Genomic DNA, 27,173 nt, shown 5'->3' with positions numbered 1-27,173 from the left:
TGAAGGCAGAGACTGTTTTTCCTTTTCTTTATATTCCCAGCATTTAACAGTGACTGGCACATAGAAAGCAATTAATAAATGCATATTGACGACTTATAACACATATCATATTGGTCTGAATATAGTTTGTGCCCCTGAAATGGGATCCTTTTGGAAGGAAAAAAAATTGGAAATATATAATGAAAAGTAACATCAATTATAGGCTATACTCAGGTTTTATACAAACTTGATTTTTTGAGGAAATATATGGCCTTCATTTGGATGAAAATCCCTATTTTTGCAGTGAACAGATAATATATAGCATCATGTCTCAGAGTGAGAAGAGACCTCAGAGGCCATCCAGTCAAACATCTGAACAAGACTCTATACCTGACAACTGGTCAACCAGCCTTTGCTTAAAGATCTCTGGTGAAGAAGAACCCTCAACTTCCTGAGAAGACCTTGCTACTTTTGATTAGTTCTAATTTTTAGGAAGCATTTGCTTACATCAAGGCTAAATTTGCCCATTCACAACTTTCATCCACTCATCCTAAGTCCTGTCCATGGAAGTTAAGCAGAACATATCATAACGTGAGGGTCCTTCAGGTATCTGAAGAAAGCTACCATAGTCTCCCTTCCCCCTCTTCCCCCAAGTCTTCTCTTCTGCTGGCTAACTCTAGATGTGGTCTGACTAGGATAGAATAAAAAGAGACCATCACTTTCTCTCTTTTGGCCACTGTGTTTTGACTTCCATATTACATTTTATTGACTATTACTGAGGTTGAGGTTCACTAAAATCCCCCTTGCCAAATTTTCAGTAAAACTATTCCCTATTTATATCTTCTTCTCATCGCAAAAAAGGAAAAGTAATAGGTTTAACCCAAGTGCAAACTTTATATTTATTGCAAAATTTCATCTTACTGGATTTGGCCCAATTTTCTGGTTAGCAAAACATGAATGTTTGAAAATATATTTGCAGTAAAGTTATGCAACCACAGGAGGGCACTCAAGTCATTTCTATTTGTGAAAGCAAAGCTGAAATTCCCGTTTTCTTATTTACCAGTGTTTAATCTTTATAAGCAGAAAAACAAAAGCTCCATCCATCCCACAGGCATTTCGTTACCTTGGTAGACTCTGGGAAACCTCCCCAGGTCCACTCCATGTGAGATTCTGATCTGAGCAAGCTCTCAGCAGGTTTCACTTCGAGCTCTGAATCACTCTTAGGACAGGCGGTCTGGGAGAAGGCACTGTCAACATAAACAGGAAGGCATAAGGGAGTGACTGAGAAAAGCAGGTAACCTATAGGCCCCTTTAGCTTGCCATGATTCTTCTATGTCTGGAGGGGACATGTAGGTTGGCCTTACAAGTTTACCCTGCAGATAGAAAGCCCCCAATGAGAAGCAGTTTCAGCTTTTCCTTTACAAGGCAGAGGTCTTTAAGAACATTCAGAAAACTTAACATAAAATCTTGTCAGATGGCTTCATTTTCACACCTTGTCTGCTTTTGATACTTCTCATAGTTTAAAAAAAAATGTCAGTGGCTGACCTAGGATGAGAATTTCTGGATTTTAAGGCCCCAAGTTCAGAGCTGCGTGCATACCACCACATTGTAATTTGGAAGATAGACATATTAGACAGAGGTTGATGGACATAAAACTAGAGAAAGAATCCAATTCATATCAGGGAGAAAAATCTTAGGTTTTTATCACTAGGAAAAGACAGAAAGGTAATCTGATGCCTGCTGAAAAAGAGAACAGCCATTTAACAAGTCTGCCTAAGTCCTTCTTGCCTTCAAGAATTTAAATAAATGAAAAGAGAAGTTAATAAAATTATTTACTTGTCCAAAGGGGACCAATCTCCATCAGATAATGGGTAATGATCACTGGAATGGAAGATCAAAGGTTCCTTATGGTCTTCCTCCTTCATTGCAGCAGTTGAAGGTCCTCTGTGGAAGAAAGAAGAAAAGAATGGTGGAAATAACTACAATTAATTGTAACCATGCAGGCCTCCAATGACAATTCTCTCAATCAAAAGAAAGAGAAAGAGAATGAGTTATTAAAAACAAAGATTTCCAAAAAGGAAATAAATAATGGAGAAGGGATTGTTACTAGTCACAATGGGGAAAAAAAAAGAGATTCACAATCTACTTCAATTGTCATATTCATTTAGGGGAGGAAATGTGATTCAAAAGAATATTTTGACTTAGTAGTTATTGATTTATAAGAAAATATAGCAATTATCTCACACTATGAGTTATATACTTAAAAAATTTGGAGATAACAATAGACACATTATTTAAGGCAGATTTTTAGCTCAAGGATTAACTTAGAATAGCTCCTTACTCTTCCTCCCATAAATTTATTATTTCACTATTCATTAGCACCAATTCCATGATACAGGGGAGGTAATGAGGAACCTGTGAAAGTAGATGAAATGTTACTGCTTTCCAGGAGCTCCTGTAGCTATTTTGTGGGTGAAACGAGGGAAACTATTAGTCATAATAAGATTTTAAATCAATTTAACATATGATCTTTTCTCATTTGCAGATGTGAAATTGTATGTGTGAAAAATCACCATCCTTGCCTATATCATAAATATGGAAAAAGATAAAAAATTTTTCTTTGATGGCTCCCATCTTAATGGATAATAATGATTCTGAGAGCTTAATGACATCAAGAGGCATTCCAATAGGACTTTGGAAAGGCAGAAGGGTAGTGGGTAGAGATTTTGGTTTTAGAGCAAGGAAGACTTGTGTTCAAATCTCACTACTCATACATACCAGCTCTGCGACTATGGCTAAGTGACTTACCCCCTCACTATTTGAGGCAATTCAGTTGCAGAAAAGGTACTGACCCAAGAGATTACAAATCCAATCCCTATCCCTAATTCAGGTTACATTCCTGGGGATACAGATGAAGTCTGCAATGCTTAAGGAGCAGACTAAAATGAACAAATATTTACATTTCACAGAATATGCTCCATTACTTTATTAAATGTAAGCCAAGAAGAATAGCAATGTATACTCCCTGATAAGTGGATTTAAGAATTTCAACAAGGAGACTCAACATCATTAAGAATTTCCCATGATGGCTAAGAGAGGGATCCTGGATATGACTAAAGTGAAAGGGTTTCTTTTTCTCCCCCAGTTTTGTGACTCCACTGTTAACATAATACTTATAAAAACTACTTTACAGAAAACTTGTAGTCTTTATGAAATGAGATAACTCCATATCAGGAATCATTTTATACACTGATCACATTTTCCCCCATTCAAAAAATCAATACTAAGTTAAAAGTAGAAATTTAAATTATCTATGCCTGGTAATAATAGGACACAAGTAAGCTGCAAAACTTTAGTTCTAAGAGCAGCATAGAAGTCATGAGAAAAATCATCTAAAAGGGCTTTGATTCCATCATTTGCCATGTATTAACAATGACAATTTTAAGAAAAATTAGCATGCATATGAGCAATATATTTGTTTGAAGCCATCAAGTGAACACAGAGAAAATCCTGTTCCATTTACTTAATGGTCTCTGGATTCACATTTGGAATCTTATATTTTTCATGAACAGTTCTCAAGAAACACAGCACAACTGGCTGAAAAAAAGTCAGATAATTAGATAATCAATATTTACTTGTCTGTTCCATGTCAGAAGTGAAAGAAGACAAGGGCAATTCAGGTTATAAACCTTTTAAAATGAAAGTTACCCCACAGTGATTATAGGGAAGAAGATTATGAATGGTTAAAAGAGACCTACAGTAAGAAAAATGAGAAAAATTCATCCTCTGGGGAACAGATTTCTATTTCCATCTTTCTCTGTCTCTGTCAGTCTCTCTATACTTGGTCAATCAATCAACCATTAAGCATCTTACTATGTGGCAGGCACTGGGGATGGGGAGATAACTCATACACATGTAAGCTTATACAAAATACAAGGCAAATATTTTTTAGGAGGAGCACAATAGTAGCTGGGAAAGGGGTTCAGGAAAGTCCTCATGTAGTGGGTGTTGTGTGAACCGAGCTTTGAGGGAAATGAGGGGATTATACGAGGTAGACATGAGGAGGGAGTGCACTGCAGCCAGGCAAGGAGGATAGCCAGTGCAAAAGCCTGGAGATCAAAGGTGAAATGGTGCTTGTGAAGGACAGTAAGAAGACCAGCTTGTTTGGAATGAGGACTATATCCAAGGGAGCATGCATAATAAGTCTGGAAAGGTAGGTTGAAGCCAGATTGTAAAGGGCTTTGAATGCCAAACAGATCCGTTTTGTTTGGGAGGGTGGGTGGGGGAAATACATGAATGGGGATAAGAAAAAAATTTATTGTCACAAATCTCTACCTGAAATCTAACATTCCCTCCAATTACAAATGTAGGAAACAAAAATTATTCTGAAAAGGGGTCCATAAGCTTCACCAAACTGCCAAAAGAGACCATATCATAAAAAAGGGTTAGGAGCCCTTATGCTAGAAATAATAGGGAGCCAATTGGTTTATTGAAAACATTGATCTTTCTTCTTTTTGGGGGGGAAGGGGCAAAATGTAGGTTGGGAGTGTTACATCAGGGCTACTTTTTATGCTTCTTATTCTTAGTGATGGATTTTTTTTTTTTGGAGGGGGGAAGGCAAGGCAATTAGGGTTAAGTGACTTGCCCAAGGTCACAAAACTTGTGTGTCAAGTGTTTGAGGCCAAATTTGAACTCAGGTCCTCCTGACTCCATGGCCAGTGTTCTATTCACTGCACCACCTCGCTATCCCTTAATGATGGACTTTTGCATTACTTTTGAAGTCTATAGTCAGGGAAAGCATTAAAAAACCATGCTCATGGGAAATAATTTTTATTACTCTATAAACTAACATTTCCAGTGGAAGGCAATCAAGGCTTTCATGTATTATTACAATCAAAAAAACATATTATGTTGGGAGCAAAAAAATTAAACAAAAACAGTTACTTTGCATGTTTAATCACTTTCACCAGTCACCTTACGAAGAAGCAGAGACTTATTCTAATACTGGTTGCCTGCACCAACATGACTATCATCTAAAAAGAATATAGAAATTTTAGGGGTGAGTCAAAGAAAGCAAATTTAAGGCTCTAATGTTTCAAGAAAAAAGGGGCAGCAACTCGTTTCATCCAACTTTTCTCTCATCTTCAAGAAACCGAAATTAACCTCAATTTTTGTTCAATAAATGAGTCTTCAAATTAAAACATAAGTAGATATTAGAATGTGATTTATTGAAATAAAATGAGACATGAAAACTGAGTTTTGGAAACCATGAGAATAAAGATCACATCATTTCTCTGTGGAAAAGGTGGTTAAGGAGAACTTGAATAATTGAAATCTTCAAAATTCCAAACCCATGATAGCCAGACTTCAAGATAATGAAAAGTCTCCACACTTCATACACCAAACCTGTCAGTTATTAACATAGCCATCTAGATATACAGGCTGTAGTTTAAGGTCTTTTTACTCTTTCTGTCTGATCTTCTAAAGAAATACATGTTATGTGAAAAAATTGGGACATTAGTACACTGTTGGTGGAGTTGTGAACTGATCTCCATTCTGGAGGACAATTTAGAACTTTGCCCAAAAGGGCTATAAAACCCTGCATACCCTTTGACCCAGCAATACCACTACTAAGGCTATATCCCAAAGAGATGTTTAAGAAAAGGATGGGGAGGACTAATTTGTACAAAAATATTTATAGCAGCTCTTTTTATGGCAGCAAAGAATTGGAAATTGAGGGGATGTCCGTCAATTGGGAAAGGGCCAAACAAGTTGTGGCATATGATTGTGACGGAATATTACTGTGCTATAAGCAATGGTGGAGCAGGACGGCTTGAGAAAAAAAAACCTGGGAAGACTTACCTAAAATGATGCAGAGTTAAGTGAGCAGAGCCAAGGGAACACTGTAATACAGTAATACTAATACTGTAATGAGGATCAACCGTGAAAGACTTAGCTACTCTGATTAAGACAATGATCCAAGACAATTCCAAAGGACCCATGATGAAAAATGCTATCTACCTTCAGAGAGAAAACTGATGAACTCTGAATGAAGATTGAAGGATACTTTTTAAACTTTATTTGTGTGAATGTGTGTGTGTGTGTGTGTCTTTTTTTGCAACATGGCTAAAATGGAAACCTATTTTGCAGAACTTCCCATATGTAATCAATATCACATTACTTACCTTCTCAAAGGGTGGTTGAGAGGCAGTAGAAGGGAGGAAGAGAATTTGTAACTCAAAAATTTTTAAATGAATGTTAAAATTTTTTAAAAATGTAAATGGAAAATATTTAATGAAATAAAAATATTAAGAAAACAGAAAAAAAGAAGTATATAAAAAAGGAGGAACTATCTTTTTTTAAGCAAAACAGAAATGGGGAAGGGGTGCTTTAAAGGAAATGGGAAGTATTGATTTTAACTACAAGAAGAGGTGGCAGAATGCGATATGTCAAAGGGCTTTATTTTTATGTAAGTCTGTATTGTAAAAATTTTTTTCCCCAACTCTAAACCAAATTCCTTTCACCCAAAACCATCCCAAGGGCTGCTTCATTATACAAACCATTCAAAAATATAAGAAATGCAATGAAAATGGCACAAAAATTAACTACTTGGGCCCTGGAACCTGGTATACTAAAGGCCACATAAAGTGAACTTGTAACAAATGAAAACACACAAAATAGACAATATAGCTCACACTTACAAACTTGCAAACCCATACTATATTCCTGAAATGTATAAATTAACATTCTTTCCCTAACACTGCTAACTCACTTTTTTATTGGAAATTAAATGGGACTTTTTGAACTTTTTTGTTTTCTCTGACTTTTTTTAGGAGGGAAAAGGAATGACAATTTTCATTATTTTTAGTAGCATAAATAATCATATAATTTTAAATTTAAAATGTCTATGTTGAAAATTCACTTAAATTCACAGAATTTAGGAACTGCATGAGGCCTTAGAGATCATTTAGCCCTCAAAGCAGGTTCAGAGGCCCCTGAGTATCCCCAAGGTCTTTCAGGGGAGTCTATGAGGTCAAAACTATTTTCATAATAACACTAAGATATTTTATTTTCTATTGTGATCAATATCAACAGAAGTAACCTACAAATGAAAGCTCTTGGGGGGATTCTCAATAATTTTTATGATCATAAAGAGGTACAGAGACCAAAAAGTCTGATAATCACCAATCAATCAGCTTATCACCTATATTTTCCACATGAGAAACTTGAGGCCTAGTAAATAAATTTGAGGTTAGTAACTGATTGGAATGGGATAAGAACCAAAGTCCCTTGATTCTGAGTCCATACAGAGAGTCTGGTTTCTTATACAGGTTTATGCTATGGTTAGAACTTGTTTTTTCAATTAAAAAATAATTTGCCTTCTGATAAATGCAAAGTTATTTTCTGGCACGACTCCTGAAAGAAACTATTTTCTCTCAAAGAAAGAGAGAAAAAGGAAAAAAAACCCTTTCAATTTGTCGTTCCTTTAGAATCCACCAGCAGTGTAATGAGGAAGGACAAACACGAGGGTAATATTACAGGTGCTGAATTTACACGTCCAAAAGCATTATTTTTGGCAGAGCCTGTTTGTTACGTCATCAGCTACCTCTGGTTTACAGAGATAAGCAGTCGTACATGGAGCAGCAGCCAGCCAAATCAATGAGGGCCAGGGCCTCCACAGGTCTAAGCACCATTCTGGTTGGCTGCCAAAAAACCTCCATCGTACTAAGCTCAAAGGCAACACTCAATAAATGTTTGTTGATTGACTGACTGACTGATCATTCAGTTTAGATTAACAATAGGAGTGGAATTTTTTTTTTTTCATTTTTACTTATTCAGAGGATAGAGCTAAAAGAGGGCTCAGAGGCCATTGAATCCAATGCCCTTATTTATAGCCCTGACCCTTATTCCTAATGAGGACTGTCTGAGCAGAATAGTTCTTGAAGACTCAGCTGAAATTATAGTAGTTTCAATAGTTCCCATTAGCACCCCAAGGTTAAGCTGCAGGCTCCGAATTCGGTCCTTAGATCTCTTACTACTAAACTCTATCTACATTTGATTTATAAACTGATGCACAAACAGGAAGTGTAAAATTGCAAAATATCAACAAAAACTTGTCTACTCTGGGGGATGGAGGAGACCTTTCAATTTCATTCTTGGCAGAAGGCCAGGTAAGAACAACATTCGTAAGAACTAGGGCAGTTCTCACTAATTTGAGCAGGCTTACCCAAGAGAATGAATAGAAATGTTATTCCAAGTGAGGTTTGCATGCAGCATGGAAGCAAATGTCTTCCGAATGATCTATTACTTGTCCATCTATTCAAATGCAATACCAAGTGTACCATCAGTGTGGGCCCACTCTCAACCTTTCAAGAGAGGTGCCTCCCCACCCCCACCCCCCAAAAAGCAAAGGCACAGTAGAGACTCCATTACTGGGGAAGGCAGGGAAGAACCTGTAGCAGACCCTAGGAAAAAAAGGAACAGAGAACATGACTATTCTTTATATGGCTAGCATTCCATAAAATTTTAGTCTTCCATTCACTCAGAATTCCTCCCAGTACAGACTCCAAAAGTACAAAGTTTAAATTTGTCATCAATCTCTTTGTAGCTAATTTTTTTATGCTGACAGAGGAATGACTCAGAATTTGTTGACCTATTATGGCTTTGTTAATTATTCAGTTTACATTGATACTGTGAGTAAACAGTGAACAAAGTCAGTACTTTTCCTCTGTGTCTTTTAATCTTTAATTCTTTAGTTTGAAGTGAGGGAGTCTATTTTCTCTCAGAATCGGTATGAGGTGAGAGAGACAGAGCATGTGTGAGATTCTGCTAGAATGAGAGGAGGTGGAAAAGATTTGAAGAGAGATAAAAAACTATTTTGAATCTCAAATTTTAAGCTTCTTGCATTTAACATTTAGCAGTGAGAGACATATCACTTTACAAAGGTCATAATAGGGGCCAGAGGTAAATTTAGGATTATATCTCAGGTCTTGTTTCCTAAAAACTTGGAAGTTAAGGAGTCACAGTTACCAAGGGGGAAAATTGCAATATATTAATAAGAAACTTCTTTACTTTGATCATCTAAAATTCAGATTTGGTTAGATATATATATATATATGTATATCTATCTACATATATATATCTATATAATACTTGGATATTATATATATATATATGTATATATAAAATACTTGGATTTCTTCCGTTGCAGAAATAAATATGAGGATTCACATGTAGAATGTAGTTCCTTTTTTTTTCCTCCCAACTCAAACAAAGGTTTGAATATGACAACTCATCTTGAGAACTTAAAAAAATTTTTCTAATCAATTCTGTTACTGGGATGTTACTGTACCACCATTGTTACTCATAAATTTGAATAAAGTAGCAACTATAGTATATTTTAAAAATAAAGGTATCTAATTTTTAAAAGAGAGACTTCGGGGTTGGCTAGGTGACACAGTGGATAGAGAGCCAGGTCTGGAATCAGGAGGTCCTAAGTTCAAATCTGGCCTCAGTCATACTGACTGTATTAATAATAATAATAATAATAAAAAGAGAGATTTTGGAATATTTGAGTAGAGGATTGATGTTGGAGTAAGGAAGACCTAGATTTGAGTCCTGCTTCTGACACATACTGGCTATGTGACCCTGGGAAAATCATCTAAATGCTCGGTACTTTGGGCAACTAAGATGTTAATTTGCAGAAGAGATGTTGACCTGCTTTGGTAGATACAGTTAAATCATCCGATAGCTTCTTATATCAATGAAATAAGAGGTCTAGTCCCTATCCTTAATTCCTTAGTTTTAAAAACCAAATGATTTATCATTGACTTAAAACTGAAAATAAATACAACCCTGCTTTGTAAATTATTTACATTTAGAAGAATGAATTTCAATACAGATGGGACAAATTGAAGATAATTAATATAGTGAAGAAACTAAGATTAAAGACAAATTTTGTTGAGTTGTGTCCTACTCTTCATGACCCCATTTTGGGATTTCTTGGCAGAGATACTGGAGTCATTTGCCATTTCCTTTTCCAGTTCATTTTACAAATGAGGAAAGTGAGGCAAACAGGGTTAAGTGACTTGCCTAGGGTCACCCAGATTTTAAGTGTCTGAGGCTGGATTTGAACCCATGAAAATTAGCTTTCCTGATTCCAAGGCCAATGTTCTATCCATCGTACCACGTAGCTGCCCCTAAGGAGGAATAGGAAAGGATTTTTTATGGAAGGTGGGACTTTAGTGGAGACTTAAAAGGAAGCCAGGAGGTAGAGACGAGGAAGGACTGCCTATGAAAATATATGGAATTGAAAAATATGAGAGGAAAAGCGAGGGGACCAGTAACACTGGACCCTAGAGTACATGGTAGAGAATAAGGTATACAAAGAATGCCAAGGCAGGGAAGGGGCCAGGTTAGGAAGGGCTTTAAAGCAAAACAGGATTTTATATTTGATCTTGGAGGTAACAGGAGCCACTAGAGTTTATTGAATGGGAGAGATGGGGGGCAATATGATCAGACCCATACTTCAGGAAGATCATTTGGCGGGTGGATGGAGGATGGATTGGGGTGTCAATAAATATTTACTAAACAGCTACTATGTGTCACACACTCTGTTAAGCACACAGGATACACAAAATAGTCCCTACTTGCAAGGAGATCAGTGTAATGAGGACCTGCAAACAAGTATATACAAACATGATATATACAGGATAAACTGGAGACAATAAACCAGGGAAAGTACAAAAGTGGGGAGAGAACTGAAGCCAGGAGACTAGTCAGCAGGCTACTGAAGTACTCTAGGTGTGAGGTTATGAGGAACTGCACTAAGGTAGTGGTGATGGCACAGGGAAGGAGTATATTCAAGAAATATTATGAAGGTAGAAATGATAGGACTTGATGACTGATCAGATATGGGAGTGTGAGGGATGAAAGAGAATAAGGACTTGAGGCTGATACCTAGGTTGTGAACCCGGGTGATTGGGAAGATGGGGGTATCTGACAGTAACAGGGAGGTTAGAAAGAGTTTGGGGAAAGAGAAGACAATGAGTTCAGTTTTGAACATGTTAAGTTTATTTGCTAATTTTTTGTTTTAGGGGTGAGTGGTATTGGACCTCTATGAAGCAAGCTATTTATAAGAAAAGAAAATAATTTATAACTCCTTTTCATGCTGATCTGGCTTTTTGAAACTGTGGAAAAGGGGATAGTGGTCTTTGGCAACTCACATTTCTTACTACTAGAGCAAATGAGAAGGTTTTATAGTAGATTTTGAAGGGATTTAGAAAGGAAAATTCTTATTTTTACTAAGTCCAGTGTTACATATATATATGAAAATCTCATCTTATTTTGGTTTGGTACCATGCTGTCATAATCATATGCTTCAAAGTAAAAGCATTCTACTGATCAAGGCATTTGTTTACCTTACAGGCTGGGCTCCTTTTTCTTCATCAGAGCTTATGTCTATATCAAAGGCATCCTCCATTCCAGGAGATGGGGTCTGATCTTCCTTCTTGTTGTCTTGTTTGTACTTCTTTTTCCGCCGTTTTTTCTTCTTCACAGAACCTGGGTTGAAAACGGTCTCTGTCTCCATAATGTGTGAGATTTCTACACTCTGACACATTCTTTCATTTCCACCTGACTTAATCAAATGAGTCTCAATATCTTTAAAGAACTGATCTTCTGTAGGTATTGGTGAGGTAGCCAAGTAGGCAGGAAGTTTTTCCTTAAAAAGAATAAGGAAGACAACTTAGATATAAAACCAAACACTTTACATAACTTCACATAAAAAGTCAACAACAGAAAAAAAAATCTATTTCCTGGAGAAGTCAAAGAGTTTTACAATAGTTTTTCCACCACCCTGCCTAATCTGGAAGCCAGGAGCTAAATACTTAGGTAAATCATGGAAAACTACACTTTGAACATGTCTCTCCAATAAGTTGCTAAACAGCCCAGTACTGAGTCATGTCAGTACAGGAGCAGCTAGCTTTCATAGCACACGTCTAGAGAAATTGACACTACATGCTTGGAGGAAAAATGGAAAAAAGTATGATAGACACCACCATTAAAACAGAGACAATTAAAATTGCTACGAAAGTAAAACAGTAGTTTTACAAACGACCATATAAAGAACTTGCTGAGATAAAGAACAATGAGACTGAAGTGGAGTAGGAGGCAAACTCTAAGAGATTCACATCAAACAAAGGGCTGATGGAAAAATCAAGTATAACCAAGAAAAACTTCTAAAGTGAACAAGTGGACCTAGCTGCAGAAACAGTTTCAGAATGACTCTGCCCACTTAATTAAGTGTGGAGAGGAACAGGCAGGACAGAGATTCCTTTTAACAAATGACATGAACATATTCTAAAATGGGGACATTAAAAAAAATCTGTTCTCCTGGGAAGAAAACTAAAAATTTGTAAGGGCAAAAGTAAAATAAGGAAAGCCCTTTAAAATTGGTTAATGGAGAAGAAATTGACTGGAAATTAACATTAGAAAAATGATTATAATAAAGGAATCAGTTAATGGATTTCTGAAACACTTGACATCAGTAATGCCACTGATACATATTTCTAAAGAATAAGAGAAAATGGCAGGGACTTAAAAAGATATAATAGGAACTTTCTCATTCAATAGAATCCAATTCAGCAAACATTTATTAAGTGCCTAGTATGTGCAAGGTACTAGGGATATAATGACAAGAACAGATCCAACGAACTTTAAAACTGAAAGGGCCATCACTGGCCACCAAGTTCAAACTATATATGAAAGGATCTCTCTCTACAACATACCCAACTAGGGGTAGCTAGGTGGCACAGTGAATAGAGCACTGGTCCTGAAATCAGGAGAACCTGAGTTCAAATCTGGCCTGATACTTAACACCTACTAGCCATGTGACCTTGGGCAAGTCACATAACCCCAATTGCCCTGCCTTCCCCCCTAAAAAAAACAAAACCATACCCAACAAGTGACAATTCAACTTTTGTTTAAAGACCCCTAGTGAAGGCAACCGACTCTCTCCAGAAGTAGCCTATTATGCTTTTAGTTAAAAAATTAGCAACTAGGGGTGGCTAGGTGGCACAGTGAATAGAGCACCAGCCCTAGGGTCAGGAGGACCTGAGTTCAAATCCGGCCTCAGACACTTAATGTAAAAACTAGCCATGTGACCTTGGGCAAGTCACTTAACCCCAATTGCCCTCCAAAAAGCAAAAAAAAAAAAAAAAAATTAGCAACTAATTGAGCCACAAAAGGAAATTTTTTCCATATGTTAATCCTAAATTTTCCTCTTTGCAATTTATACCTGTTGTCCCAAGTTCTGATCTCTGGAAAAACCAAAATATCCCTTTAAATATCTGAAGACACCTATCATGCCCCTATCCTGAATCTTCCCTTCCACAAACTAAATAAACACTCTCCTGTTCCTTTAGATGCCATCTTGGTTGCTCTCCTTTGGGCACTCTCTAGATTATCAATATGCAATACTCAAGATGTGGTCTGACCAGAACTGAATAAAAAGCAGCTATCATATTCCTAGTTCTGGACATTCTATGCTTCTTTTTATTTAATTATTTATTTTTTTAAAGCAATCGGGGTTAAGTAACTTGCTCAAGGTTACACGGCCAGTTATTTCTGGGTGTGGTGCTAAGTATCTGAGCCCGGATTTGATCCAGGTCATCCCAACACTGGAGCCGGTGCTCTTACTCGCTGAGCCACCTGGATGCCCCTAAGCAATTGGGGTTAAGTAACTTGCTCAAGGTTACAGGGCCAGGTGTTTCTGGGTGGGTGCTAAGTGTCTGAGCCCGGATTCGATCCCCAGGTCATCCCGACACTGGAGCCGGTGCTCTTACTCGCTGTGCTACCTGACCACCCCCATTACATGCTTCTTAATGAAGGCAAAGGCTGTTAGCCTTTTTTGGCCTCCATTTCACACTATTGACTCATTCTGAACACTAAGACCCCAGAACTTTTTCTTCAGATAGTCCACACCTCCTCCATGTTGTGCCTATGACACTGTTTCTTGGAACCCAAGAATAAGACTTTAAGAGTTATTCCTAGGCAATTTTATCTTCTTAGATTTAATTTGGGCCACTGTTCTTGTTTGTTGACATCTTGACAGGTATTGATTCTATCTTCTTTGTGCTAGGGAGGCCAAAAGCATTCAAATACCAAAACCACAGTGGCTTAGCATCATGGCACATGGCATACGCCAATTCTTGTGTGCCCTATAACATATAACTTAGGTCAAATAATTGGAACTAATTAAGTGGAGAACTAAGGGATCTTACCATCACTCTTTTATTTATCTTCAGTCAATTATCTAACTGTCCTCAGAGAACTTACATTCTATAGGAAGGACAGGTGCAAGGGTATAAACATAATGCCCATATAAATAAATACGTACACAAGGGTAGGTAAGGAGAGGGGTGGCACTAAAAACGGAAGGGATGAGGAAAGGTTTCGTGAAACAGAAGCTGAGCTGGATCATGAAAGATGACAAGGATTCCCTGAGGCGGAGAGAAGGTGAGAGTTCATTCTAAACATCCAGGATAACTAATGCAAGTCTGTGGTGAGGAAACGGAGTATTGAATTTAGGGAATACTTAATAGTCCAGTTGGACTGGAACACAGAGTTTAGGAATGAAAGTATTATAAAATACAACTGGAAAAGTAGTTTCCTCCCACTAGATTAGAGAGGGCCATAAAGATCAGGCAAAGCGTGTTGTATTTTATCCTATAAGTAACAGGGAAGCTATGTTTTATCCTTCAAGCAATGGGGAAGCTGAATTTTTAAAGTTGCAGGTCCCAGTTCATAACTATGTAATGTCTAATTCTTCTTACGCACATAGCATTTCAGCTTGTTTCCCATAAATCTAGCCCATTCTTTTACAAGAATAGCAGGGCATGAGAAAAGGGGAAAAACCACTAAGTTTCTCAAGACATTATCTAATGACAGATCCATTACAGGAGAGAAATGAAACAAAAAAGAAAAGGTAAAGGGCTCATGCCAGGCTTTAGCTGTGTGTTCATCAAGGAGTAATCCTCTACAATGAACAGCTCAAGGGTCTGCATTCACCTCCATTCCTTTCTCTACTCTCTGCCTTGGCAATTTCATCTGCTTTCATGACTTTAATTATCTTCTGTATAGAGATGACTTTCAGACCTTTATCTCTTCTGCCAATCTCTCCCCTACACTTCTAGTGGCTGACTGGACCTCTCTACCTTCAAAGTTTTGATGACTCCTAAAACTAAGCATGTCCAAAACAGACTTCATCATCTCCATTAGTCCTGCCTTATTGCAACATCTTTATTTCAGGTGATGTAGATGAGATCCACTAAGTCATCCAAAATCAAAGGCTCAGAGTTGTCTGTGACTCTTATCTTACCACTTGTCTTCCACAATAATTTTTTTTTTTGCTTTTATTTTTGGAGGGGGGAGGGCAGGAATTGGGGTTAAGTGACTTGCCCAAGGTCACATGGCTAGTAAGTGTTAAGTGTCTGAGGCCGGGTTTGAATTCAGGTCCTCCTGACTTCAGGGCCTGTGCTCTATATTATTACAGAAAGTAGCCTTTTAAGCAGTCATACAAGTTCTACTTGCCTTAGTGTTTCTCCTTTTCTCTTTTTGCTTTCATTTAAGGTTGTTACAGATGTTGCTATGGGAAAGCATATTTGGTACATTTCTTATAGGAAAATTAAAAAAGCAGCATCTTTGAGTTTCCGATAAGCTCATGGGATTCTAAAGTCTTCTTCAAGTAGCACTCCATCTAAGCTACTGCTCTTCCTCAGATTTCACAGATTGGGTCCCCCAAGGGACAAGTACCCCACTTTCAAAGCAGTTTGTGGGTCTGCTCTCATAAAACCATAGCTCACAAGACCCCACTGATATGTTACCTTTAATAGTGTTCGTGGGGACACAAATAGTTTAACGTAAATTTATTAACTGAAATGTCAACCCCCTCCCCATAGAACTGGTTCCCACTCTTCTACAGCTAACACATGGCATCGGGGGGAGAGAGGGGACACATACATGTGGCCCACATGACCCAGACAGTTCATACCTTTGACACTGCAAGGATCCAGTGGCCCTTCTCTTCTAAGGATGACCTCATGTTTCTCCTCCTTTCCACAGTAGCATTGACATGTAAGACCCAGGATATTTTGAGTAATTAGCCTAAGCTTAAGAGACAATAAATGTCCAAGGCAAGATTTCAACTCAGATCCTTTGACTCTTGTCACTCTAAATCGATTGTGGTAGAAGGGCGACTAGGTGGTGCAGTGAATAGAGCACTGGCCCTGCAGTCAGGAGGACCTGAATTCAAACCCAGCCTCAGACACTTAACACTTACTAGCCACGTGACCTTGGGCAAGTCACTTAACTCCAATTGCCCCTCCCAAAAGCAAAATAAATAAATAATAATAATAGCTAGCATTTATATAATACCTACTAAGTACCAGGCACCATACTAAGCATTTTTCAGATATGTCTTATTTGTTCCCCACAACAACTCTGGAAGGTTGGTGCTATTATTATCCCCATTTGGCAGGTTAGGAAACAGGGACAAATGGGTTAAGGGATTCGTCCAAAGTCTCGAAATTATTAGGTGTCTGGAGCTAGATTTGAACTGTTTTCCTAACTCCAGGCTCAGTGCTCTGCCTACTGGACCACCTAGCTGCCTCTTCATAATATAAATTAAAAAATAATATGGAAAATATAAATGAAAAAAAAAACATCCTGGGTTTCTGTTTCTTCTTATAGAAAATGAAACAGTAAGATAAATGGCCTCTCTGAGGGTATCTTCCAGCTTTTTAGATTTATGATCCAAAGTCCTGTCATTTCTGCCCCTAAAATATCTCCTATAGTCCTTTCTTTTCCAACCCCACTGCCCTCATTATTTATTATAATACCTTCCTAACAAGTCTTCCTGCTTCCTATCTCTCCTTTCCCAAAATAATCTTCCTAATAATCCAGGTCTGGTCATTGAGTGAATGTAACTATTGTTGCTTACAATGAATGGATCCTTTGTTTCCAGATGTGAACATCAAAAGTATGGCCATGGATATAATTAAGAACTACTAATTAATATTATCTTATTAAAGAATGAGTAGTAGCTTGGCTTCTTAGGTCTTTACTTTAAATGACGTAGGCTTTTATGTTAGGAAAGATAAGCCAGGAAGCCTAAGAAAGAAAACAGGAAATACACAGAAGAAAGAGGAAATCTTTCAAGTAATGGTAAACTTTTATAAAGCAAGGCCCCTTCAAAGTAAAAAAAAAAAACACAACAAACACCAAAAACCATTTCCTGCTTCTTCTGTGTTACTCAATTATTATTATTAGCAATAATAATAATAAAAAACTAGCATTTATATAGTGCTTTAAGATTTACAAAGTACTTTACAAATTATATTTTGTTTGATCCACACAACAACCTTGGGAGGTAGGTTGCTATTATTATCTCTGTTTTATAGATGAGGAAACTGAGACAAACAGGTTAAGTGATTTGCCCAGGATCACAAGCTACTAAGTGTTGAGGCAGGATTTGAACTCAGGTCTTCCTGACAATGGGTAAAGTCCTCTGAGACTTAAAAATTTTTGCATTAAAACAACTATTATACTATTGGGGGTGGAGGGTAGGGAAACTATCATTATTCAAACAACTTGTATTTCCTTTGTAATGCAATAAGGCAACTTTTCTAAGACTCTAAGTTGCAGAATAGGTGTCCATTTGCACTGGGTGAGAGAGTATCCTCAACAGGAATTCCCTATATTCATGGAACTATAATCCTCCAAAATATTTTTTTTTTCTGGTGACAGATACATCCTCAAAAAAATATGTTACTCATATTTCAATGGCAATTAAATGTCAGTTTTATTTAACTGTGAAATTTAGGAAGCAACGTATTTATTAAGTCAAAGACATTTTGGTAATTTTAAAAAATAGAAATCATGTAAATTCTAGCTTTAATGTGACAGAAAGTCATGTAGAGTAAATTAACTTCCCTATATCTTTTTGACTTACAAACAATAAAAATGGCCATGAGCCTAGTTGACCAAAAAAAGAAAAAGATTATGTTCATTATGCCTAGCTATCCTATTCCCAAAGACACTCCACCTAAAAAAAGAGGCTAGAGAAAATTTCTTAAAATGAGTTGAGGTTAAGGATATATGACTCAAGTTGGCAAACTTTAAAGAGCGATTTAAACGTCAGTTGTTTTTCAGCTGAATAGTTAGGTCAGTACTATTCAAAAGTCTATCTTAAAAAAAAGGCAGAGTGTGCTACATACGAAGGCTTAAGCTTTCTCACTCATACTCAAACTTGAACACAAGCTCGGTGAAGTTAGAGAATTAGTTGTGTTCTCTAAAAATACTTCCACTTTCAAGGCAAAGGAAGTCTAATCTAAAAGGTTTAGACATCATGCTCTTCTCCATCCCTCAAGTCAGTAAAACAATAGAGTCCCCTGCTTCAAGGAGAGAGAGTAACATACCTTTGAAAACATTTAATGTGGAAAACATTATTAGTTTGGAGTATTTTTTGGGGGATGAGGGCAATTGGGGTTAAGTGACTTGCCCAAGATCACACAGCTAGGTTTTTTTTTTTGTGTGTGTGTGTGTATTAAGTGTCTGAGGCTGCATTTGAACTCAGGTCCTCTTGACTCCAGGGTCAGTGCTCTATTCACTGTGCCACCTAGCCACCCCAAGTTCGGACTGTTTTAACAACAGAGATCATGGTTTTTTTTTTAATAGTAAAGTTGCATTTTTAATCAATATTATGTGTTAAATAAATGCAACCGATGTTTAACATCACACAATTTCAGAGGCATACTAGTTGACTGACCAATAAGAAATAAAGTGTATTTTAAACTCATGTCTTAGGGAATACTAAACCAGCAAGTCTGTACTTCTGGAGCTGTCTTTGCTCAGTTTGAATGGAATTGTTGCTAAGTGTTGATTAGTGAGTTCTCTGAACACATTTGTTTATATATGGTGCACAATTTATCACGAAACCCTTTCCTGTAATGAGAGCTATTTGTAGTTATTTTTAAAACTCTAAAAAATGATTAGTCATTATGACAACTGTAACTTCAACTGTCATTTTCTGGTTTTTGCCTTCATCACAGCTGAAAGAATTCCAAAGAAGAAAAAAAATGTAAGTAATGGTGATAAAATATGAACAAGTTGACAATTTGCAAGGAGTTCTCTTGATTTGGTGAGGCACTCTTCCATAAACTGATTTTTATGTAACAGCTTTGGATACTGTTGACAAAGTTATTGACTTCCCTCTATTGTGGAGGGAGAAATGTCAATTTTCTACATCATCCCTAGAAGTTGAGACCTTTGAGGCCTCAGTGATCATTTAGTCCAAATCTGATGCTTTATGAAGGAGGAAAAAGACTCAGAGAGGTTATATGTTTTGCCTAAAGTCACACAGCAAGTAAATGGCAGGGCCAGAACTAGAACTCTCTGTACTGTACCTGTCAATTTATTTTTTTGTTAATTTGCCTTCTAATTCATCATAGTGAATAGTAAATTCTGTGTTCAGAAAGCAGTTTAGGCACTGGAAATATGAAACAAGCCAGCCCAGCATTTGGAAAATTATTTGTGAACCTACTGTTTTTGCCAAATGAAATACTAGGTTTTTTTGGTATTAGAAAATATAATGGGGTGGAGGGACTTCTAGGGAGCTAAGAAAATTCTAGTTACAGATAAATCTAATCCATTAATGGATTCTAAAAGCTTACAAAGTACCAGGTGAGGTAGGTAGTTCTGCGAAATTACAGATTATGTGTTCACCAAGAGATAATATTCTATGGTGAAAAAACCACTAGCCTTGGAGAAAGCAATGGGTTCAAATTCTCCCGCTGACAACCACATCACAACTTCACTGAGCCCCAGTTTCATCATCTGTAAAATGAGGGCAATATTAGTAATACTCATAGTATTTACAAGTATAACTTGTTCAGTTGTCAGGAGAGTCAAATAGAGTATCACAAGCATCACTTCAGCAATAGGGATGATGTTCTTGCTTTCACTGTATCTCTAGTGCTTCATAGTTTTTGGCACATTTGTTGCTGTTCAGTCATTTTCAGTTGTGCCCAACTCTGTGAATTCACTTAGGGTTTTATTGGCAAAGTTACTGGAGTGGTTTGCCACTTTCTTTTCCAGCTGCTTTTACAGAAGAGGAAACTGAGGCAATAGGAGTGACTTTTCCAGGGTCATACGGCTAGAGTCTGAGGCCAGCTTTGAACTCAGGAAGATAAGTCTTCCTGACTCCAGGCCCCAGCACTCTATACACTGTACCACCCAGCTGCCCCACTCTCAGCACATAGTAAATGCTTAAACGCTTTCTGAATGATTGACATATAAGCGTTAATCATTGTTTTACAAAGAATTGTAAAATGCTATAATCTCTTATAAGGGAAGACTAAAACCAAGAATCAATCATAGGAATTCAACATAGCTTCTAGTTCAAAGTACAAACTCTTCTGTTTGGCACAACCTGATTCTAGTCTCCTTTTCAAGTACATTGCATATAACTTCTCTTCATGTGCTACGTTCCAGCCAAATGGTCCTATTTAACGTCCACTACACATAGCACTCCATCTCACAACTCTGTGACTTTGCACAGACTATCTCCCATGCCTGGTATGTCCTCCTTCTTCATCCTTCCCTTTTAGATTCAATCTCGGGCTTCCTTCAAGGCTCATAGTGCAGCTATTATACAGTGATTTTCCTGATCTCACCCGTTGTTAGAGCTTCCCCCTATATGTATCCTCATATCTGTATGTATTTTGTATTTCTTTATTGCAATCCCCCTCTGTTCTTCACTGATTCTGGAGGGCAGACACTGTTCTTGTTGTATCCCTAAAACTGAATAGAATGCTTGGCACACAGTAGGTACATAATAACTGCTTGCTGAATGAGAGAATGACTGAATGAATTTGGGTCTTGAATCACATTGTGAGAACTTAGCTGATGATGTTTTCGAGGTTAAAGATTTAATGTTCCTAACCAAAATGGCAAACATGTTTCCTAAGTCTAGAGGTCAACACCCTAAAGAGATATGACTTGGCAGCTAAATGGAACTTTATGTCTTGACGTCATGTTTACCTGAGAGGAATTGTAAATAAATCTTATACAAGTTAAAAGGAGATGCATGTGCCTGCCCTCACAGGGAGGAAAGAGTGCAAAAGCTCTTTACTGAATCTCTAGGGTACAACAAAGATATACAACAGAGATTCAACATCAGCAAAGATTTCTACTGGCTGGATGAGATGCCATGGTCACTGTCCCAGCTGCAAGCAGTGAAACCTGAAGCTTCTCTAATCAGCAGAAATTTGGGGCATGATCAGTCATAAAAACTGCTGAGCATTTCTGTCATTTTAGTTACAGGAAGAAAGGAATCTCAGACACCAGTACTGGGTGATGACCTGGATGCGGCAGGCCCGTTTCACCACAAGGACATTTGAAAACTTACATATTCCTCTTCAATCTCTTCAACAAAGAAGGCTTCTCCATTATCCCCCAGTTTCATGTGAAGATCCACAGCATCGCCGTTGATTTCTATGTCAATCTGCAATAGAAATGGATTTTTATCAGTGAAATCACCAGCACTGTGACCATGAATGCTCAAAAGAAAAACAAAAATTACATCTATGTGAAAACTACATTTAGCCTCCAATATTCATAACCCTAATGTTTCAAAAAACCCTGCAAATGTTTCTTTGATAGTGACTTTCTTTCCCCTAAACTTACCATATCTCTAGATAAAGGAATGAATCCAAATGCCCTAGAAGGCTGTGCATTCACCTCTTAGTGAATCCAAGACCACTTCTGGCTGGCGAAGACCAGCCTGAAATGGACCTGCAGCCCATACTCTAGTTAATACTTCAAGGACCCATGATTTAAGGTATAGCTACTTCTTCCATCATGCCAAATGAGAATGTTCCACATCTTAATAGGCTATTTTCACGAGACACTGGAGACAGAAAGACTCATCATCTGAGAGGTGATATGTCCCAGTGATTTTGGCTAGACTGGGCCTCATACAAAAATCAGTCCACTGCTGGATCTGTACTTGGAAAAATTTTTCTAGTTCTCAAAGAACTTCTGGCATAGCCTTTCAGAAACCAGTCACTTCTATACCACTAGAAGACATCCAAAGAGGATTTTAAGGGAAACATTTATTCATAATTCTTATAGACATATATAGTGAGTAGGTAGGGAAAACAACCAATACTTTTTGAAAGTTGAGAAGGCATATTTCTCCTTTAAATCAGAGTTTAAATTTTTTTGCTAAAATATTTTAAAAATAAATTACATTAAAAGCTCATATTATGTTAAAGTAAGAGTTTTTTTTAGCCTTTTTTAGGCTCCTCTGGCAGAAAATAGGATTATAAAAGAAATCAATTACATTTAAATGCAATTATCAAAATATTTTTATAGACAAGGTTAAGAATCCAATTTAAATATATGAGACAATCTTGTCTTATGTTAATGACATCTATATATTTCAAACAGAAAGTAAGTATACAAACTTTTTAGAAGCATTTTATAAATGGATCATTGACTGGCCCTAGCTCATTCCCCTGGCAACAGTAACATTTTATAAGAGGGTTTTTTTTCTGTAATTTCTGGAGTTAGTCAACTAGCATTCATTAAATATGTGCCAGGCACTGAGCTAAATGCTGGGGTTATAAAGAGAGTGAAGACAGTTCTTGCTCTAATTGGGGAGACAACAAAACAAACAACAAATGAACAAACAAGATTTATTATGAATAAATTGGAGATAATTAACAGAGAGAAGTCACTAGAATTATAGGGAGAATCAGGAAAGGTTTCTTGAAGAAGGTGGAACTTTGGCTGAAACTTGAAAGAAACCGGGAGGCAAAGATAAGGAGGAAGGGAGTTCCATCAAAAACACTCAGGGTTGGAGGACTGGAATGTTGTATGCAAAGACCAAGAAGGTCAGTGTTATTGTATCAAAGTGTGAGTGTGTGTAAGAGAGAGAGAGAGAGAGAGAGAGAGAGAGAGAGAGAGTGTGTGTGTGTGTAATTAGACTGGGAAAAGGTAGGAAAGCACCAGATTTTGGAGGTCTTTATAAGCCCTATAGAGGATTTATTTGATGCTGGAGACAACAAGAAGCTACTGAAGTTGAATGATTAAGGGGGTGACATGATCAAACTTAGGCTTTAGAAAGATCAGTCAGAAAATTGAATGGAGGATTGCCTAGAGTAGGTAGAGACTTAAGGCAGAGGGGAATGGGCATGGCATTACTATTGAGCAGTCATTCTTTTTAATATTAACTACATGAATAGATTCCAGATCTGAGTGATCCATTTAAGAAATACATGTTTTCTTATGAGACTTAAGAAAATCCCAAGAGTGAACAATTCACTGAGAGTCTATTATGAACTCATGTAATAATTCAGCTCTTAACAAAGGCTTCTTCAGGGAAAGAAAAGAATGTTTTATTGCTTGGTAGTTCTTTACTTTAAAGTGAGAAACAATTTGAAAATTTAGACAGGAAAAAATTCTATTCAAAGAGTAGAAAAAAGGTAATGACTATTTTAGCAGCTTCATCTAAAAGGTTCAGTTCCTTGTGCTGACCTGAAATAACGTATTCAATTTTTGTTTACATTATACATTTATGACTAGAATAGTTAAACATTCAAAAGTAGATGTGCTTGTTTTGTTAAAACAATTATGTTTGCTGAATGAATTCGTAGTTTGACTTTTTAGATACAAGTATTTATTTATTAACCATGTTCAAAGCTAAAAACAACCCAGTCCCTACTCAGGGGTGGGCAATCTGTGGCCTCGAGGCCATATGTGGCCCTCTAGGTCCTCAAGTGTGGCCCTTTGACTGAATCCAAACTTCATAGAACAAGTCTCCTTAATAAAAGAATTTATTCTGTAAAACTTGGACTCAATCAAAACGTCACACAAGGACCTAGAAGATCACATATGGCTTCCAGGCTGCAATTCTCTACCCCTGCCCTACCTTCAATGAACTTATAAGATAATAGAGAGCAGAAGGAATGATACATACTCAAATCCCTACAAGATATATGAGAAAAACAATGAAGTACACACAAGTTCTAAGAATCCTGAGAGACTGGGGTGTGACTTCTTGTGACATGGAGCTCTGCAGAACATGTACCTCCATGGAAAAGGAAAAAGCTGAGTTAAATCTTGAAGGAAGAGAAGAAAGATGTCAAGAGGTAAATTAGGGTAGGAGGAGAAGAGCCTGTTCTAGTCTAAAGAACCAGTCTCAAGAAGGTAGAAAATTATAGTTATCAGATTGGCTAATCTGACAAAAAAGGAAAGTGTTGGCTGTTAGAGGGGATGTGGGAAAACTGGGTCACTAATGCACAGTTGGTAGAGTTGTGAACTCATCCAACCATTCTGGAGAGCAATTCTGGAACTATGCCCTTTGATCCAGCAATACCTCTACTAGATCTATATCCCAAAGACAATAAAAAAAGGGAAAAGGACCTTTTTTACACAAAAATAAATATAGGAGCTCTTTTTGAGGTGGCTAACAATTGGAATTCTGAGGGATATCCATCCATTGGGGATTGGCTAACCAAGCTGTGATATATGATTGTAATGGCATTTTATTGTGCTATAAAAAAGGACAAGCAGGATAATTTCAGAAAAACTTAGAAATGAACTGATGCATAGTGAAGTGAACAGAACTAGGAGAACATTATACACAGTAACAGCAATATTTTTTATGAAGATCTTTGAATGACTTAGTTATTCTCAGCAATACAATGATCCAAGTCAATTCCAAAGGACTAATGATGAAGCATACTACACACCTCCAAGAGAAAGAACTGATATTGGTTGAATAGAGACTGAAGCAGGCTATTTTCAGTTTCTTTTTTTTTCTTTTATTTGAGCCTTCCTGTACAAAACAACTAATATGGAAATGTTTTACATAATTGCACATGTATAACTTATATCTTCCTTTTTTTTTTGAGTGGGCAGTTAGGGTTAAGTGACTTGTCCAAAGTCACACAGCTATTAAGTGTGTCAAGTGTCTGAGGCTGGATTTGAACTCAGGTCCTCCTGACTCCAGGGCTGGTGCTCTATTCACTGTGCCACCTAGCTGCCCCATTATATCTTACTTCTTACCATCTCAGAGAGAAGGGAGGGAAGAGAGGGATAGAATTTGGAACTCAAAACTTTAAATAAAAAGGTTAAAGAATTGAAAAGAAAAAGAAAGTACAACTGTATTTATGAGAATGTGCAGGGATAATAGTAGAAAAGAAATAGGAAAGTTATAATGACTTTCCAGTTTCTATAGGATTGTAGACAACAGGGACATAGTAGCATAAAACATAGGCAAGGCCTAAGGAAATTATATATTAGCTTTTTAGCTAGAAGGTCATCTAACATTTAAAACAAGAAGGTAGCAAATCAGGAAAATACCAGTTTGGGGGGACAAAAGTTAGAGTAAACCAGGGGGTTATATAAAAGTAAGACAGGGAAGAGAACTGGAACTGTGATTTCATTAGCGCATTGAACTCCCTTAAGAGGAAATTCCCTCTAATGATGGAGGCCAGCCATTTCTCTGCAATTGAAAATCTTTCAGATATGCCTAAATTACTTGAATAGCTATGAGTTGTCCAGGATCATGATGCTAGTATATGTCAGAGCTGGAAACTGAATCTTGGTATTCCTGACTCTGAGGCCAGCTATTTGTCCATATATATATATATGAGAAGCTTGAGTGAAGATAGGTACCTTAAAATAATACTGGAAAGATAAGTTGGAATGAGATTATGAAAGGCCTTAACAATCAAAGGACTTTGTATTTTATTCCCTAAGCAACAGGAACACTACTGAAGATTATCTGAACAAGAGAGTAACATAATCAGGTCTGTGCACTAGAAAGATTACCATGATAACAATGTCAATTAGTCATGCAATAAACATTTATTAAACACCACTCTGTGCTAGGCTCTGTGCTAAACTCTGGGGTTACAAAGAAAGGTAAAAGACTGTCTTTGTCTTCAAGAAGTTCAGAGTCTAATGGGGGAAGACAATGTGCTTCTACTCAGCAGTTTAATTAGTGCTTCTACCCAGTGGTTTAACTGATTTGAATCCATTCTTCATAAGAATAGCAATATCTGGAAATCTGGAACCTACAGGTTGAAATCTCATTTATGAAAAGTATTCTCAATAATAGGGCAGCTAGGTGGTAGAGTGGATAGAGAGCCAGTCCTGGGGTTAGGAAGATCTGAGTTCAAATCTGACCTCAGACACTTACTGTGTGACCACAGGCAAGTCACTTACTCATTTGCCTCCATTTGCTTAATTATAAACTGAGCTGGAGAAGGAAATGGCAAACCACTCAATCTCTTTGCCAAGAAAATTACAAATGGTGTCCCAAAGAGTCACACAACTGAACAATAACAGCTTCTCAATAATGTTGGTGAAATGCATCAGGCCAGATCTAGTTACTTTTACTAATAGGAGAATGAATGCCAGTGGTTTGGGAAATTACTATGTCCCCAAAACATCCTTAAAATGTTTTCTCTCTTTTCCTTTCTATCACTGATTCTAAGAAAGGACTTTAATAAAATCCTCAAGATAATATAGCAATGATACCAGAAATATACAAGTACTATGGCAGTCTTTGAGCCCCTATACAAAAATCCTATTACCTGCCATTTCCCAAGACAAGAAGAATTTTATTATGGGCATAATCTTGTGTGGAAGGAAGGAAATCTCATCATTAACTCCTTCATGAGTTCTCTCCCACATTAATCCTCTGCTTATGGAAATAGAATGTTATCTACCTATTAACATGTTATGATAGTGCCTTGCAAAATCACAGTGGTATATGACCAACAAATGGAATTTCAAGCAACAGACACATCTTGAAATAAAAGGCCTTTTCTTTTGGCTACAAGACTAATGAAACCGTTTGGTCAAAAATTCAAACTGAAGTAGGGAAATTGATGACTGTTACGCAGGAAAAAGAGAGAAAGATTTTCAGTCTTTTTTACATTTACATTCTGCTTCCATTTAACATTCCATTCAACCTCTGGGCAACACAGAGACCCAGAAACACTATTCTTTGAAGATTTTTTTTTTTGCTTTTTGGAGGGCAATTGGGGTAAGTGACTTGCCCAAGGTCACATGGCTAGGTTTTTTTTTTTTTTGGTGTGTGTGTGTGTGTGTGTGTTAAG

The 27,173-nt window shown here is 37.2% G+C and overlaps 1 protein-coding gene across 3 annotated transcripts in view; it reads right to left on the bottom strand.

Moving 5' to 3' along the window:
• LPIN2 (lipin 2) overlaps positions 1–27,173 on the bottom strand; it is a 103,930-nt gene that overhangs the window by 34,799 nt on the left and 41,958 nt on the right. For all 3 annotated transcript variants that reach the window (XM_069099714.1, XM_069099715.1, XM_069099713.1), the window contains exons 3-6: positions 21,446–21,541; positions 11,400–11,701; positions 1,816–1,923; positions 1,103–1,226 (exon numbers count right to left, since the gene is read on the bottom strand). In XM_069099714.1, the coding sequence (XP_068955815.1) occupies positions 1,103–1,226; positions 1,816–1,923; positions 11,400–11,701; positions 21,446–21,541 (630 nt within the window). The remainder of the gene's footprint in view (positions 1–1,102; positions 1,227–1,815; positions 1,924–11,399; positions 11,702–21,445; positions 21,542–27,173) is intronic.

The sequence above is a fragment of the Petaurus breviceps genome, unplaced genomic scaffold, assembly GCF_028583685.1.
Source record: "Petaurus breviceps papuanus isolate PSGF00001 unplaced genomic scaffold, PetGlider_PUasm1.0 38, whole genome shotgun sequence".
NCBI classification, from domain to species: Eukaryota; Metazoa; Chordata; class Mammalia; order Diprotodontia; family Petauridae; genus Petaurus; species Petaurus breviceps.
This window is presented reverse-complemented; position numbering and strand designations above follow the sequence as displayed.